Source organism: Pocillopora damicornis, chromosome 12 (assembly GCF_964200805.1).
Source record: "Pocillopora damicornis chromosome 12, jaPocDami1.2, whole genome shotgun sequence".
Taxonomy (NCBI): domain Eukaryota; kingdom Metazoa; phylum Cnidaria; class Anthozoa; order Scleractinia; family Pocilloporidae; genus Pocillopora; species Pocillopora damicornis.
The window spans coordinates 19,240,492-19,257,565 of record NC_142681.1 but is presented as its reverse complement, the minus strand read 5'-3'; the positions used below and the strand labels follow the sequence as shown (position 1 = coordinate 19,257,565).

General features: G+C 36.4%; 2 protein-coding genes across 4 annotated transcripts in view; one reads left to right on the top strand and one right to left on the bottom strand.

Moving 5' to 3' along the window:
• Positions 1-3,341: 3,341 nt before the first annotated feature.
• LOC113683270 (uncharacterized) lies at positions 3,342-12,893 on the top strand. Of its 3 annotated transcripts, XM_089190359.1 has the most exons (5): positions 3,369-3,484; positions 3,654-3,697; positions 4,488-4,713; positions 5,839-5,923; positions 9,713-12,893. In XM_089190359.1, the coding sequence occupies exons 4-5, from the start codon at positions 5,860-5,862 to the stop codon at positions 11,884-11,886; spliced, it is 2,238 nt and encodes a 745-aa protein (XP_089046485.1). In that variant the 5' UTR covers positions 3,369-3,484; positions 3,654-3,697; positions 4,488-4,713; positions 5,839-5,859; the 3' UTR covers positions 11,887-12,893. The 3 variants fall into 3 exon arrangements, with proteins under 3 accessions (XP_027056293.2, XP_089046485.1, XP_027056295.2); XM_027200492.2 differs by having other exon boundaries at positions 3,342-3,697; XM_027200494.2 differs by lacking the exons at positions 3,369-3,484; positions 3,654-3,697; positions 4,488-4,713 and adding an exon at positions 5,568-5,743.
• Positions 12,894-14,640: 1,747 nt separating this feature from the next.
• Positions 14,641-17,074, bottom strand: part of LOC113683269 (solute carrier family 15 member 4) — a 7,112-nt gene continuing 4,678 nt past the window's right edge. Inside the window, exons 4-5 of the mRNA XM_027200491.2 lie at positions 16,024-16,215; positions 14,641-15,289 (exon numbers count right to left, since the gene is read on the bottom strand). Of these exons, the coding sequence (XP_027056292.2) occupies positions 14,946-15,289; positions 16,024-16,215 (536 nt within the window). The 3' untranslated portion in view covers positions 14,641-14,945. The remainder of the gene's footprint in view (positions 15,290-16,023; positions 16,216-17,074) is intronic.

Below are 17,074 nucleotides of genomic sequence, written 5' to 3'. Positions count from 1 at the left end.
TAACAAATACATTAGAGAAACGAGAACCTAGCATAAGAATTTGTTCTGCTCGATCGCTTCCAGAAAAATTTCAAAACGTCTACGGATGCAATATCAGTTTGTTCTAGCTCATGTTCGTTTAAAAACAACCAGGTGAACACTTGGCTGGAATTGAACCCCATGCAATAATTAAGCCGTTTTTTCCCCTTTTCTCATGGTATGAATTAATGAGGGGTAAATTAAGATGGCTCTGAACCGTAGAATCAGCCAAAAGTTTCCTAAAACGTTGCCGAAAGACGAACAAAGTCATCTAACTTGGTTTTAAGTTACAAGCAAATACCTGAAGGTATTTCCAAGAGGCCGTAGTGTTTCTTTAGCACTTTTTACTCGTAAAAAAATAATCACTGTTCGATAAGAAATTATTTTGCATCTTAACGATGCTATATTCAAGGGATACAACAAAATTGTGTGAAAGCTACAATAGCAAGAATCAAATGGTTTACTTTAAAAGAGTTTTACATTCAATTATTTCGAAATAGTGCATCTATTCTTTATGAAATAATATACAGTCACTGATAGCCCTTTGTAATCTAAACTTTGTGAATCTTACGGTCTGAATTACAAATGTTGATTAGGACTCCAATAGTGGCTGAAAAAGATTAGATAGCCGAAATTGTCGTTGGCATAGACAATCCTTGAAGAGTTGCTAGTGATTAACTCTGATCAAACGTTCGGAAATCTAAATTTCGCTCCCCAGACACTATTTTACTTCACAATAATCGGGCACAAGATTTAAGATCGTATAAGCTGCTTATTGAAAGAGGTCTTTGAACGTAAAGCAAGAAATTTGTGTGGTCCTGATAAGCAACACTCAAGTGTTATCCAACTCAATAGTTCCATCTGGATCCAAAAGGGATAGGTATTGAAGCCTCAGGAATATTTTTGTAGATGAAAAACCGCGATAGATGAGTCAGTGTTTTGATTTTTGGTTAACACCGTGACATTTCACCAGTATTTGCGGATTTAACCCTTTACACCCTAACATCAGTATGCATTTTCTCCCTACTGTTCTTTATACATTTCCTAAGATGCTGACAAGGAGAATTTGTCTAACAATCGAGAGTTTCTTCAGTTGGTGATCATTTCTTTTATTCTTCCGACCCTAATGTGTGATTCAGGGTTGATATTTTAAGGAGAAATGAGATGTTAGTCACTTATAGGGGTCAAAGGGTTAATGAGAAAAGAAAAAAAGCGGAAAATTGCGCGTCCTCTTATTTTGACAAATAATGTTTACTTTCTCACTAGGTAAATGCATTGTTTTTACTGCAGTCTCGCGGTTGCTGCATTAAAGTTCTTATTCCCTTTCAGAAAGCATTTCATACCCATCTTAGGTGTATTCATTTCAAAAACATCAAGTCACCCTGAAAAAATTCAATGCTCTTTAGATATCGTGGGTTATCAGCTAATCACCGATCCATTTTCATTTCCGAACCAGAAAAACATACCAGTTGACCATAAAGATGCCACACAATGTTGCTGGTTTCCGTTTAGCATTTCTACAGTGTTAGAGGTAATGGAATAAAAAAACCGCTCCCTCCGATAAAGTCTCAGAGAACAACGAGGGAATATAAATATAACATGATCTCGGTTACACCTCTTCTTTGTCCCGCTTCTGAAAAGGAAATTGAAAATTCTCGAAAGTGAGTTATCACACTAACCTCAGTTGATAAGCATTTGATTAAAGGACATCGCTTCGATTTAACTAAAGTGCCGTGTTATGGGCTAAAAATCCGAGAAAAACTATTTAAATATTCCCTCGTGTGAGAGATGATTCCGCAAAAGCTGCGAGCAAACGTAATCTATAGTGCATGGTGTAATAATTTTATATGCGAAAATTACAGAGGCCGTATCGGTACGAGAACTTATTGATCAGAAAATCAGTGTTTTTTTTAGGGTCTATCGAACGAAAACATTTCAAAATAAAACGTCTCTTGATGCAAAACCAATAAACTAAGAACACGCCTTAAAGAATTTAAAGAAAAGGAAATATGTGGGTCTGTGGGCGTTTATTTGCCTTCTACAATGATTGATGATTCTAAACAATCTTGAGAGGTTGATTCCCTTCCAAATCCTAAACACACGCAAGCTTTGTATTATGTTTCATCTTTCGTTAACAAAACAAAAGATAAATTACCCATATTAGGCACATTTCCTGCTAAAGCTGATAGTTTTTGCTGTCATGGGAAAAAACTTAACCTTACAGAGGTCGGTAGTTTTTTTTTTAAAGTAATTTGACGAGAAGAATTGTGAATTCATCAGCGAACCTAAATATGCAGTATCGATGTTGATGTTAGTGATAAAGCTTGTTTGTTGGAAAACTTATCAGAGGATGAAGAGGCCGAGAGGACCTATTCCCACAAGGATATAACATCAGATGAACCCCATAGTGCCCAGTGTGTATATTTGTGTTCGTGACCACACACTAACAAAACTTTAACGAGTCAGATTGAAACTTTAGAAGTACATTCTCTCGTTATGTCAAGACTGCTGCTATTCTACTCATTTTTATCGATACGTTTGTGAAGAATCTTTATTTTTCATTTTAAAATTGGGGTTTTATCTGAACTTGATGTTATCCAAGCTTGGGAAGATGTCAGAGAAGCCATTTCCTGAACATTGTATCGTCTTTTTCTCTTCGGCTCACTCAACGAAAGAAGTGGGGTTTGTTGCGACCCGATACGATGGTACGTAGCGACCTCAGAAGAAAGATATAGAGTTGGAGTGCCAAAGATAAAATTTCGAAGTTAAGGGAAGAAATTGACCTCATTGAACAATGTTCTCGGAAGTATCAAAAATCGTTTCCTTTTCTTTAAAGCCAATTTCCTGATTACTATCACATGATTCAAATAATACTTCTTTTGAAATCCGCTAGGAAATCTCCTGACTTCATCATAGTCTCCTCTCATTTATCACAATCGGCAAGAGACAAAATTAACTAGTTGGCGAAGTAAATGAAAACTTACGCCCCCTTCATATGGTTACATACGATAGCATTGTTGTATTGACCCCTGAAGAAGGGTTTCACTAGAATCATCTTGTGGATAATGAAACACATATGTCGTGTCTAAGCATCCGTCTTATTCATCTAGATTTCCTCACAAGAAACCGAACTATAAACTCAATTTTTTTTAAGTTGACCTCGCTGTGAGCAATTTAGGCTCGTTTTCTCAATTTAAGTTAGTTTTTTTTTTTAGGTTCAACTTCGATATTTTGTCTAATTTTGAAACTTCTGTCATCATATAAGGTTATCGGCTCTGATTAATTTATCTCTCTGGGAATGTTCAATTTACACCTTGCTAAGTGCTCTTTAAATACTGTTTTCACTACATGAAGTCACACTATCTACGGTGTGATACGGCATGTGAAATTCAGTGGCAAATCGTAAAATCAAAACTTAGCAGAAAACAAAGGAAGCTGAGTTTTGCTTTTACCATTGAACGAGACGGTGAGGAACTAATTTCTAAATTTAGTTAGCGTGTGAAGTCATATTTTCAACCGTCAGCTTTTATCTCTATTTTTTTTGGTCTTTACTGAACCCTGTTATCGTTGTTATGTAAAGTTCAAGTGGGTAAAATCTCAACATGCAACCGATCGGCAGAGACATTATTTTGCAGGGAAGATGAAAAAGTTTTGAATGAGCGTGTTTTCTACAGTAAAGGTAAGCTTCCATGGGATGCAATTTACTCGATACGAAAAAAAATAAGGAGAACGTAATGGTGCTCTGCCAATTTTTGGTTTCTTGGTCAGTGATAGAACAGAAAATGTTGCGATGGCACGCGAAAATCCTGACCGACGTGGAATTTGATTTTATCTGTGAAATCTAAGAGTCATCTTACACCTTTATCGATAAACTTAAACGTCGGCGAGTTTAATAAGGCGTGTGTAGAAATGAAAAAACTGAAAAAGGGAAAAATGATATTTCTCTGCAATTGTGCTGTGTTCAAAGAATACTTGATCTGATTTAAGGTAAATTGAAACGCAACAGACTGAAAAAGAAAGTGGAACATGATTGTTCTTATCGTGATCAGAGAGCTCTTGAAAAAGCGTCGGAAATTCTGGTTTAAGTTTCATTGTCTTTGATGGCCGCGTGATCACGACTTTGAAATGTTCATTTTGTATCTTTAGAGAAAACTGGATGTCTAAAGCTTATGAACATTTTCCGTCCAGGAACCCGCAGTTTTTGACTCCAAACAATGTAGAAGGATGAAGAAGAGTTTGCCTCTAAGATTTGTTAAATTACACGAAATCCAAAGTAGCTAGAGTATCGATAAACCGCGAATGGAAAATATCAGTTTCCTCATTCCTTCAGCTAGGAATTCATTCAATTTCTGCTAATGGTTCTCTCTAAATTGTCCCATTTGAAGATACGTAGAAATCACATAGCGCTCCTCGAAGTATTTTTTTCGAGAAGAAATAGTGAAATTTTGTTTCTTTTTTTCTTCTTCTAGTTTCCTCTTCTTTTCACGCCACATACCAATCTTGTCACCCAACAATCTGGCACTGTCAATCAAACCTGATCAAATTAACTACGTCAAACTTCACTGACTGAGCTTCGCGGCGACCCACAGTTGTTTTCGAATGGTACATGTTTCTATTTGATGCCGGCGAAAATACCACAAGATTCATGTAGGAAACAAGACTACACAACCTTGAAATTCAACGGCAAGTCTAAAGGTGATTTTATTATCTAAGAATGACGTTGATTTTGGCGATTTTCTGTATCTGACTGCGTCCATGGCCATTGCTACATCCGCTTCCTAAAGGATAACTAACGCATGGCTTACGATCACACTTCGGCAGATACACTGAAAATATTGCTTGGGAGTTTTTTTCTAGTGGTGGGAGTTTCTGTCGAGCTTAGAGGCTAAATGAGGAACACACGGGTCTTCAAAATTCGTGTCAAAGTGACAGATACTCTGTTATTTACTAGTGTCGGCCATTTTCGTATATCAAGTACGAGTACTGCTGCCTCTTGTGTTGTGCCGTTGAACGCCATCCTCTGGATAGTTAGGAGTCAAGTTGGAGATAACACAGTTTAAAAGGGGCCAGAGTCTAGACTAATCGTTTTTTTGAGAACAAATTTGCTGTTACCTACGTCATGTAGGACTGCTATTTTAATGTTCAATTGTTTTGTCTTCAATGATTTGTCTGAAGCCCCGGCGATCCTCTTCGACGGCCGGGAATAGTTGTCCATCATGAATTACTCTTATCATAAAGAAGAACTAGAAATAGTATATTCTGATGTGAAATCTAATAACAATAAGCAAACAATAAACTTATCTTTTGTGGCATTAATGCATTTTCTAACAATTGATACCAGTAATGGTTGAATTTCTCATGGTTAATGCCAAATTCGAGCGATCCTGTAATGTCAGGTAATGAACAGAACTTGGCTTCAACGAGTTCAATTAACACATGTTTTTATCTTACAAATAAACAAAAAAAATCCATCACGCAACTTGAAATTATCGATTTTGGCTGAGCAAAATTGGACTCGGTAGGTTAAGAGGTTAGCGAGGTTTCGGTTTCAAGAAACTTAAGCTTTATAAAAATCTTAGTCTTACTTTACTTTGATGATGTACGAAATTCGAATTAAATGACACACATCACGCTACCTTGTAACGAAGGAAAATATCCTTCGGCTTCGCTTGGTCGTGCTCTATTCGGAATTTACCATCCTTGCGTAAAAAGGAAAGGAAACGAGGTTTATTAATGAGTTTAACGTTTGTTTAAATATTGGAGGATTTGGGTAAAATGTAAGTACAGAGATTAACAGAGATATTTCTTTGATTTCCTTAGGTAATACCGATAAAAGACGCTATGCAAGACTCAAGGCATTCCTACCTTCCCAGCATCGTTGTAATGTTATTTCTCACGAGATTAGGTAATGCTCTCTTTATTTGTAATGTATTAACTTTTGCTACGATATGTTGTTTGAATACAGGAACACACATTCGGAGTAAATAGGGTTTTGGCTAATTTGTAATGTTCTAAAGGAATTTTGCAGAAATCTGTTTAATATTGTCGCGTGTCGCTTTCAGATTATACAGTTCGTGTTCATAGTTCCTTCATTTAATCCTCGTTCTGTGATAAAATTCGTTTCATAAGGGCTCGTGAGATTAGGTGATACAATTTGAAGCCGATTGTTTTAAAAGAATTCTCTGGCGCTTGGCTCCTGGCACGCGTTCAAGTTTTAGCCGCAGATAAAATTTACTGTGATCGCCGCTGTTACTTATAACCTCCAGCACGTATATAAGAAATGTCTCGTTTCATATTCAATAGAAATATGTTTTTATCATAATAACTTTGTGCTCCCTCAACAAACCAATATATAACTAAAACTATTTAACCTTTTCAACTGATTATTGTAATTTCATTAGGGTTTGTGGTTATTATTTGCTAAACGTGCTGTTCAGCTTTACTTGTTCCAAATTTCCTTTGAGGCGCTAACGCGGTTGGGGTAATCCAAAAGCTTTGTTAAATTAACATATCATTTTCTATTCCTTGTTTGAAATAAAGGAAAGTTTCTGAATACTAACTCAATCTCTCAGGATAATATGCTGTTATTTGACAAAAAAGTTACCTTACCCTCAAAAAGTAAGTACTTTTGTTTTAAGGAGAACAAAAGTACGACAGCTATTGGCAAAGAAAGTTTTTGAACAGATATGTTAGGATATTTCCTTGTAATTATAGTCCTTTCAAAGCCAGTGTGTAGTGACAGGTGTTTTCCAGCTGTTTGGGAATTAACAAGAAGTATCCAATCATAATACACTCCATGGGCCAAATTTCATCAAATGGTTGAGTAACGTATTTAAGAATTTGATATGACTCTTCTATTATTTCACCAAGACTTGAATTTTATGTTAATAAAAGGTACAGGTTTAGCCTGTGGACTAACTTAAAACAGGAAGACTAGATGATTTAGAAGTCCCCCATTTCACCTGTGTGAAAAATTGACAAATTATCAAGATAAGGGCCTGGAAATGGATTGTAAGTGGGTGTGAATGGAAGAGCCAAAACCAGATGTCGTATAGCACACTATGTCAGAGGATTGTTTTGATATATTTTCCTCAGTATTGTGTTTGTTACTCCTCTATGAACACGTCTTATTTTCAGATTGCAAGTTATAGATTTAAGTCTCAATCAAGGTATTCTCAACAAAAAGGTAACATTGTATCATTGTTTTCCGGAAGCAAAATTGTCAAACATATCTTTCCAGCTTCCATTTCTTAAATGGTAATAATTATATGTAGAATAGTAATGAATCTTTACTTATTTGATAAAACTTGATCAAATATTAAAATAATTAATTAACTAAAATATTTCAAAATAATCGCTTACAATATAAAAATGTGCTTATTTAAATCTAAAAACCTATTTACTACAAAATCTATTTTTAAAAGATTTCTTTTGTATTTTTAGAAGTTAACAAGAGCTATTTTAATCACACAAAGCTGCAGACTGATACCTGGACTTGATCAAAATAATTTTTAGCCTTTGTCGGCTTGTGTTTTTTATGGTGGGCTACCAAAAAAGTACTAGGAGAACACTGATTTTTAGGATACTAAGGAAGGATAAATACAGACAGACTGGTCTGGTTGCATAATTCAATTACAGAGTAAATTTTAAGGCTCTTAGGACAAGTAGAGGTCAAAAAAAAGAACAAGCCATGTCTAAATTGGTATCCTTTGGTTTAATTTAGGGTTTACCAGAACATTTCAATGTGTGTCATAACGAAGTCTTCTCACACATCATTATTTTTATGATTTTATGTCAATCTGTTAAAGTTAGATTGAATGTCAAAAGTATACCATGGCCATATATGGTATCAGACTTGCAGAGACTGAACTTTTTTTTGGAAATTTACCAGGCTTTTAATCTGTGTGGACATGCAGTTGGTGAACACTTTGTAAAAGTCAGTACTATTATAAGTGAATCAGTCAATCAATCATCGATTCTGTATCATTGAGGCGGTACTTACCAAACCACACGCAATGTAAGTGAGTGCGGCACATGCCTGTGGATCACAGGTGTCAAGGACATGCAAATAAGATACTTTTTCATGCATGACCTGGAGACAACTGGGGATTATTTGATGTTAAAAAAACCATAATCTGAAAAAAGAGTGCAGTCAGTCAAGTGAATGGTGCCAGGGCTTCGATTCAGGTACCAGCATTACTGACCCAAAGTCATGCATTTTCCTGTCTCTCTTTCCCAAGGAATTTTTTTAAGGAAAAATTCATCAGATTTGCAACATACAGGCATTAAATACCTTTCAATAGTTAATTACCATCTTCAGGATGTTGAAAATTTGCTGTCATTGCTAAATTTTTCAGGTGTCAAACATCATGTCAGGGCTTCATTTCACAGCATGCAATGCACATCACTCAATGTATATTGAAGTGCTTTATTCATGTGATCGAAATTCAGTTATATTATTCATGAAATTGACAGCTGTAATTTATCCATATGAATACTTGTGTTTCTTAAATTTTGAATGTCGTAATTTGTAGGGATAGAAAGAATGGTGCCCATTTGGCCATTGTAGAAGCCAGAATAACAAAAAAAAAAGCATTTGCTGCATCCATAACTTTTAGGTCAGCAACAACTAAGGAATGTAAGAAAGAAAAAAAAATGGCTTGCATACCTTCAAATTAAAGAGATCTGTCTTTTAAGTTGTAATTTCCGGCTTCCAGGCATACAGTGTTTGTAATGATTTCCGTGAGTTTTGCCATGTTTGGAAAAATGAAAAACAAATTTGTGAAGCTCTTTTGTCTTGTTGTCAGGAAATCCCTACTTTCTTAGGGTAACAGCTTAAATAGTCATGTGTCATTTGAACAAGATGCCTCCATGATTCAACATCTGGCAAGGATAGATTGCATTCGGAATCCTTTGAAATTTGCAACTTTGCCAATGTGGCAAATTGCATTTTCAGAATGATCGCAACTCATCAGAATTTTTAGGGGGGAAATCAAGGCAGCATTGATAGGAAAATCAGACTTGTCTGACTTACGATAAGTTGGTAGGTATGTTCAAGCCTGCAAGTAATTTTTGTCTTTCGCAATTCTCCAAGCCACTGAGTTGTTTTTAGGGGGCAAGACATTGTTCAACTCAATGTTTGAATTGTAACTGTAATTGGAAAGTGGACTGAATGCCAGACCCTTCCTTGTTGGATCTATCCAATCTTAAAAGATATTTTTTAGGAGATGAACTTTATTTGACATTTAGACTGCAATTCTGTTAGTCTTCATCAAGCAATAAGGGCAATTGTTTATGTGCAGCTATTTGTAGCATGTTGGTTCACTGCTATTGGTGCATTTTGATCCTCACAAATAGCGACACGCAAATAATCAACCTCATTACCTGATGAAGACTAACAGTATTGCAGTCTAAATGTTGCAATCAACATCCAAAGTGACTCCATTGTGAGACAAACAAATAAAGTTCATCTCCTATCTTACACCACAATGAACAATAAACACATTTTAATTGACATATTTTTTGTATTGTGATCACCATGGTAAGAGTGTTTGATCTAGCCAAACGTTTGCTCATCAAAACCAGAAGTTTATGGGATATTTGTTTGTTGACTGGCTTTTATTTGCTGGCTTTATAAACAAAATACTTGAATGAACAAATATGAACATATTCTGCACTTGTCATTGACTTTCAGGGGCCTCACAGAATGTAGACAATGATGTTGCCTCAGAAACCATGCCTGGTCCCAATAACAAAGAAGCTGATGACTTTTTAAAAGGGCTTTTGCAAAAGCCCAACTCCAAAGGAAGTCCCAAATACCATATGTCATCAGCTGACGAGTTGAATGAAGTGGTCAACACAAGATTCAGGAAAGAAATGGTTGTGTTGTTCTCAAGGCTTTCTGAGACTTACCAATGTAAAATACTTTCGGCTGTGCAGAAAAAAACACACTGTAGTATGCCATCTCTCATTAAACCTCTTTCCAACCTGACAGAGATGAAGCATCCTGTAAATTTCAGCTGTCTTCTCAAGGGAAAAATGAAACTGAAGGAATGTAGCTTTGCTCATAAAACTTTCATTGGTGATGTCTTCAGCCACAAGCTTTTGGATTTCTTTGCATCACTTCCGGCTGCTTTTAAATGCCATGTTATTAACACCATTGCATTGGCATACAACAGGCAGCGTAGACGACATCTTGCATCTTCCATCTCTGTCAGTCAAGTTAAAAAAGCTCTAGAGGACATCTTTCCATCTGTTACACTGGGGAACACTTGTGCCAATATAGAAATGGATCACTTAATACCATCAATTCCTCCAGTCAATATCACAGTGAATATGGCAGGCATTGAGAGGGAGTCCTGGCTAAAGCATTTCTCAAAGACAGGTCCTGATATCTACAAGGCATTCCTAGGGTATGACTGGGAGACTCAACGAGGAAAAATGCTCGGTTCTCCAAGCACTGCTAAATATTTAGCAGAGAAGACAGAAGAGATAAACAGTGCTCAGCTTTCCGTTGTAGGAAAAGATGGTCATAATGTAGCTTTTTCAGTACTGTTTTTATTAAAAGTGAAGAGGAAGCAATCTGAGCGATTGCGTGAGATACGGTCAACTTACAAGATTGTACAGGCTTTAAAAACAAAGACTGAGGATGAGCTACAGGAAATTTTCAATGCAACCATCATTAACATTGGTTTAAGTGGACAGAAGTCTAACATAACCAAAACTTCATCAAAAACCAACACTTGGACACTGAATCAAGTTAGCAAAGCAAAGCGTTTGTTTCCAGTTCACTTGTCTGGATATTACAAGGAACTGAGTAAAGCAGCAAGGTGTTTCATCGTGCTTTACATGTCACATCAAATCAAGAAGAGTCCCCAAGAAGCTGAAATGTTCTATGTCTCTTTGAGGCTTATATCAAGGAAGCACACATGTTATTATACTTGGAGAAAAGGCCCTACTGATGATCCTGGCAGCATAATACCTGAGCGTTTTACTGCAAAAGTGACGCAGGCTCCAGTCTCGAATAGCACAGGAATACCAACAAATGCCACAATTAGCACTCTTAGTGCGAATACCATTAATGATGTTTCTGTCGCTAAGGTCCATACAGATGACTTCTCTTCTTTGGAAATTGTACTTTTTGCACTGCTAGGATTTCTTTGTTTTTCTGTTTTGGCGTTTACAGTTAACTGTGTATTAATGGCTGTCAGAGCGAATGGAAGATTTCAAAAGAATGGTGCTGCAAAAACTGTGCTTCCAACTGGGATGAGTCATGAAGATGGTACAAGCCATGGTGGAAATGGTTCTTCTTGGATTTCTGAAAAGAAAGAGAGTTCTCATCTTCCTGTTGCAGTGGAAACTAAAACAGGCCTTGGCAAGATTTGTAAAAGTTTGCAGTGTGTTTCTCTTTCAGCATCACAGAAAGCTAATGACAGACTCAAAGTAAGAACTTGTTTATCTCAAAGCTGTCCTAGTGCTCAAAACACCTCAGAAAATAGAACAAACCCTGGGATTCGCTCAGAAAATGTGTATTGTGTGGGTTATTCAGCAAAATCAAAAACATTCAAGACATTATCAAGTGTAGAAAGAGACAGAAGAAGGAAAGACTCTTCATCAGAATCAGAGAGAAGGTCCTTGAAGTGTGACACTCAAAGCTCCAAGAGAGAGCTTGATATTCACAGTATGAAGGTCAATGACAGAATTTTAGAGTCGCAAGGTAGAGCCATAAGTTACTGTAGTATATCTGATGCAAGTTGCAGAGGACAGCCACCTTGTGTTACACAAAGTGGTTGCCTGCCATCAGAACAATCCCATGAAACAGTTGTTGTTTTGTTAGATTATGCAGGATTGAAGGAAGCACAGGTCTGACCCTGGCTGGCCCCAGCCGGACTGTCACTGCTGGAATCATTGCTATATTTAACGAGATTGTTGAAATATAAATTTAATTATTTAATTATAACGTACTTGACCTTGTTGGTACAATTAAGGAAAGCTGCCAGACCTTTTTATCCAACAGATGTATACTCTTTTGAAGGTCAAATTGGTCCTAAATGTTTTTTTTAACTTCAATATGGCAAGATTTTTACTCAGTGCGTGGGCCTTTAGTTCATTATCTTAGAATGAATGAGGTGAGTTTCATTTGCACAAAAAGTTCTCTGTGGATCCAACAATATGACTTTATTGACAAGAAAGAAAGAAAATAATTTAAAAACTTGTCACTACTTTACTCAATGGCCAATTCTTTGTTTGGAAATTGTTTCCCCAATTAAGGCCAAGAATAGTTAAATTTATTACCCTCTTGCAAAGAAGCTTCTGATTGGTCTTAGAGTATTGTCTAATATCCATTACATTATATCTCCATGTAAGGTTTTGGTCTGAGAATGATCAACAGGGGGGAGGGGTTGGGTAGAGAGCCATGAGCTTCACCTCCATCACCCACCCCTTCCTTTCTTGACATCACCTGTCAGATCTCAAGGTAATATTTAATTTTTTTTTTATTTGTAAACCAAAGGAATGTTTAAAATGTATTATCAGTAAAGTAAAAAATACTAAATGTTTATTCAGAACTCCAAGACCATCTCTAGTAATTGTCTCCCACACTATTCTGCCATTCTTGGTGGCAGCAACATTCCATTACAAGCCAGCTGTTGTTTTACTTGTTTGTACCAGCCAAATTTAGTAAACCATAGCAATAACAAGCCATTTTTTCATCCAGTATGGATTAGGGAAGATTTAGTCTAATTTGGTTTTATTTTTTTCTGCAATCAGCTACAATCACCTTTACTTCTCTTCATCAATTTTTTTGTGTTTTCTTGGATTGTTATCTTCTCTTGGATTATTATTTCTAGTAAATGTAGCCAGTATGGCCCCTTGCACTTGTGGTTGTGAGTCATTTTATTGTAGTCATCTTGCCCCCAAACTGTATGACCTTTCCTTAAGTGTAGTCAATGTTGCCTCACATGAAACTAAATGAAGTCATCAATTTTTTCACTCAGTGATGCAACAAACTTGTCACCACTTGCCACCAAATGGCTATCACTGGTATGATTACAGACTGAATTGGACTCCAGTCAGTCCTATCACCATTCCAAATTGGACTCCACTTTATAGTCCTACTATAAGCTTTTCCTTAGTAGCTATCTTAGTGGAATTTATTGGCCTCAAGTGTCAAAAGCTATAGTGATCCTTAGGCTGTGTTTTTACACAGATAAAACCTTTTATTTTTGTAGCATTTCTCTTACATGTGCCAGCAGGATAAAATATCAGGAAGACGCCAGCAAAAAGATTAAACACACTGTAATGCTACTTTACAGAAATCATATCTGTAAATAAGTGTCTCAGTTGTTAGGGTTAAAATCAGATCTAGAGTCAGAGTAACCTAATCATTATGAAATTGTCTCTAAAATGTTTAAAACTTGATCCTGTATGTCCTCACTTTGAAGGCACCTCAGTACTCTAGGTACTCAAACACAGCTCCCTCTGTTGATTGTTCGAACAGATCACTAAGAGATGGACAAAAGAGGAGTGATACTTTCTCATGTCTCATATTGGCCACGTTGCTATGGAAAACTCATGATGGTTACCACTGTAGACAAATTTTAAGCTCATTTTAAAATAAAATTTGAAAATATAGACCACTCTCAAGAAATGCAAAAATATGTCAATACCATAATTATGGGGGTTAGGAATGGCAAGTGGTGAGAGCACTCACCTCCCACTATTGTGGTTCATATTTTGTGTTTAAGTTTGTTGCAGGTTTTTATCCTCTAAGGGTTTTTCTTCAGATCATTTGGTTTTCCTCCATCCTTAAAAACCAACATTCAAAATTCCAATTCTAGCGGGAAACAGTGGAAAAGAAGAGCCGCCTTGAAGAGTGTCCACTGTTAAATTCCCATTTCCCATTATTGTAACATTCTTTGAACCCTTAAAATCCTAAGGGTGACCAGCATGTGAATTCTCCTTACAATAATGCTATTGAACCATTCATTCAAATCATGGGAATAAAGAAAATGATCACCAACCCAGAAAGCTAAGATCAGTAAACAAATTCTCCTTGTCAGTACTAAAAGAAATGTATAGCAAAGAGTATGGATAATGTGGATACTGATGCTTAAGTGTAAAGGGTGAGATAAAGGAGATATCAAAGATGTGTTTCCAAGAGTATATCTGTCCTCTGCCTGTGCCCTTAACCTGAAATGTGTTATCTGTCCTTAATATAATTGTGACCACCATTTTGTCTAAATGAAAGCTTCATTTGCATCTTTGTTATTTTTGTTGCAATATAAACCATATGCATATACTTCTAATAGATTAATAAACCATGTCTAATATTTCCATAGTTAAATTTGCAAGTGCAGGGGGGGGGGGGGAGAAGGGGAACAAAGAGGTACCTGTTACCTGTCTTAAAACTGTGAATACAATGTTGTTAACTTCTAAATTCCTAACTGCTGTTTAAGAAACTTGTTTGATGTGAGTGAAAAAAATTTTTAAAAAAAACATAAACTTATTAAATGAGGTAGAAACAGGCCTTTCTTGGCCAATTTCCATGCTTCAAGATTTTTTTTTAGATGGCAGGAGTGGCAGTTATGTTTTTGACCTAACAACTGAGGATTGATACAGCTCTAAAGTTTCCAGGTAAAAAGATTTATTATTTAAGAACTTGTACATCTTAGAGGAGCTCTTAAGTATTGTATTTTCTCAAAAATCAACACTCTGTAGGTTTTCCTTTGTTCCCTTCCAAATTTTAAAGGATCACCCTCTTGAGGGAGTACACCCCCCTGACTCTTCATGACCCTGCTGAGAATCAGAGGATGAAGTTAACTTGCCACTGAAAATAAACAGTGTTAACTATCTTGAACAACTTGAATTCTTATCTCTCTTTATTAAATGTTTCCCTGTTTATAAGCAAATAATCGAGAACACCTGTGTCATGTGCTTAGATAGCTCTGCCGTTCAGCTTTGGCTGTTCGTATCACAGGTATAGTCCTTTTCTGGTTGAACTGAATGAGTTTGTATTTAACGGTAACAGTAAGGAAGACATTCAAAGTGACAAGTTGCAATCCAGCCAGCAAGAAGAAATAGTAGTTTAAATGGCCCTGTAGGGCTTTTTTAGAGTTTTGAGTAAAACTTGGAGTCCATGAATCATTTCCCAGTGAACATAGTTCATATAAACCTCCTCCAAGTAAACTACCAAGTGACTGTGAAAAAAAGAACATTCCCATGACAAAACTTTGAGCAGACTTTGGGGCTTCTTTATAGGCAAACTCCAAGGCTGAAATTGAAACATTGGTGATTGTTAATATCAAGAACCTTCACAAGATTGTAAAGAAGTGATTAACACATAACTTCTTCCCATGATATCCATACATTATCCAGCAAACAGGTAATGAGAATACTCAAACTTATCAGGTAGAAGTTGTTATCTTGATCTCACACCAAATTCTTGTAACTTATTTAAAGGAAATGTCTGGCAGCTGGAAGGGAGAATTGAAAATCTGATCGTGGGAGATAAAGGGTTAATGAAAATGAAAAACAGCTCAGATTCCATTGAAGTTCAAGTGACATGAAAGTCACAATAAATGCATGAGAAATGTCATTCAACTGAAGGGAAAAGCTTAAAGTTCTGGTAAGTCACAAGGTTGCCATAGTGGATTTCAAGATAGTGGGTTGTGCTGTAGCTCTATAAACATACTGGATACCATTAATCCTTAACCTTCATAGGGTTACTTGCATCTAATTTCTCACTGAAATACTGAATCAAACATTAGGCTTATCAGAATTATAGATCTGAAATGATTGCAAATGTGAAAAGCTATCTGCTGATGGTAAAGGCTGGTGTAAAGGGTTAAGATTGCAAAGAGAGTTACTTGCACCAACAAACTTCACAAAGGATATTTTAGGGAAACTTGAGAAGAAGTTCAAAATTGGCCTCATTAATAATGGCACCACCTCCCCCCCTGCCCAAGTTTCAGAATGCTCTGCACCATCTCTGACTGTGTTACTTACCTCCCACACTTGCAAACACTTCACTGATACCAATCAGGGCATACTGAGGAATTTGGTAGTAGATTTCCAAACAAGCAGTGTAGTTTCTACGATCAATTGTCTGATTCTCACAGTGATGTGAATCCTGTACTTTCAACCTGGCAGTCTCAACTCCACCAGCCACTATCATTGATGCAACCGCAAAGAACATCCCTTAAATGGTAAAATTAGATTTTTTATCAGCGAGTCCATAAATGAACAAATGAAGGAGGCCCTTAGTGAATTTTGATGGATAATATAATTCTCCTTGAGTGTCACAAGATAAAATAAGACACTTTGAGGGGAGAATTTACCATATCTGCCAGAATTAAGCCACAATGGGCTTTTTCCATGCCCCTTCTTTTATAAAACACTTCCATCCAGTTCTCTGTACATGTAGCTGTCAAAATATGTTTCTTGTTTTGAACATTCCTCTTCTTTCTGGAAATTCCTTAGAAGGTATAGCATGCAGTAACATTTAACAAAGGTGAAATTTCAAGAGATTATTAAATGTCAGTATCTGAGAAACTGCTCAACTACCCCTCCCCAGTCAACTGATGACAAGTTCAGGTTAATGTTGGGTTAGGGGAGGGGTAGGTGGGCAGTTGCTCAGACACTGACTTTGTTGCAAATGACCAGACTATCTTTGTTACCCTTTCACTCTCAGGACTGATTTATATTGTCAATATATATGTCATGCAGAAAGGTTGTAAGAAGAAAGAAAAATATCAACTGGAAGATTTAACCCTTTACACCCAAACATCAGGATGTATATTCTCCAAACTGTTTTCTATATATTTCCTGTGGGGCTAACAAGGAGAATTTGTTAAACAATCAAGAGCTTCTATAGTTGGTGATCATTTCCTTTATTCTCCTGACCTTAATGTTTGATTCATAGGTGATATGGTAAGGAGAAATTAGAAGCCAGTCACTCTTAGGGTTAAATGATTGATTTGATTGAACACAAAATTCTTAGAGATAATATCTTAATTAAAAAGTGTGTGTCAGGAAGAAATAAGGCGGAGAATGCTGT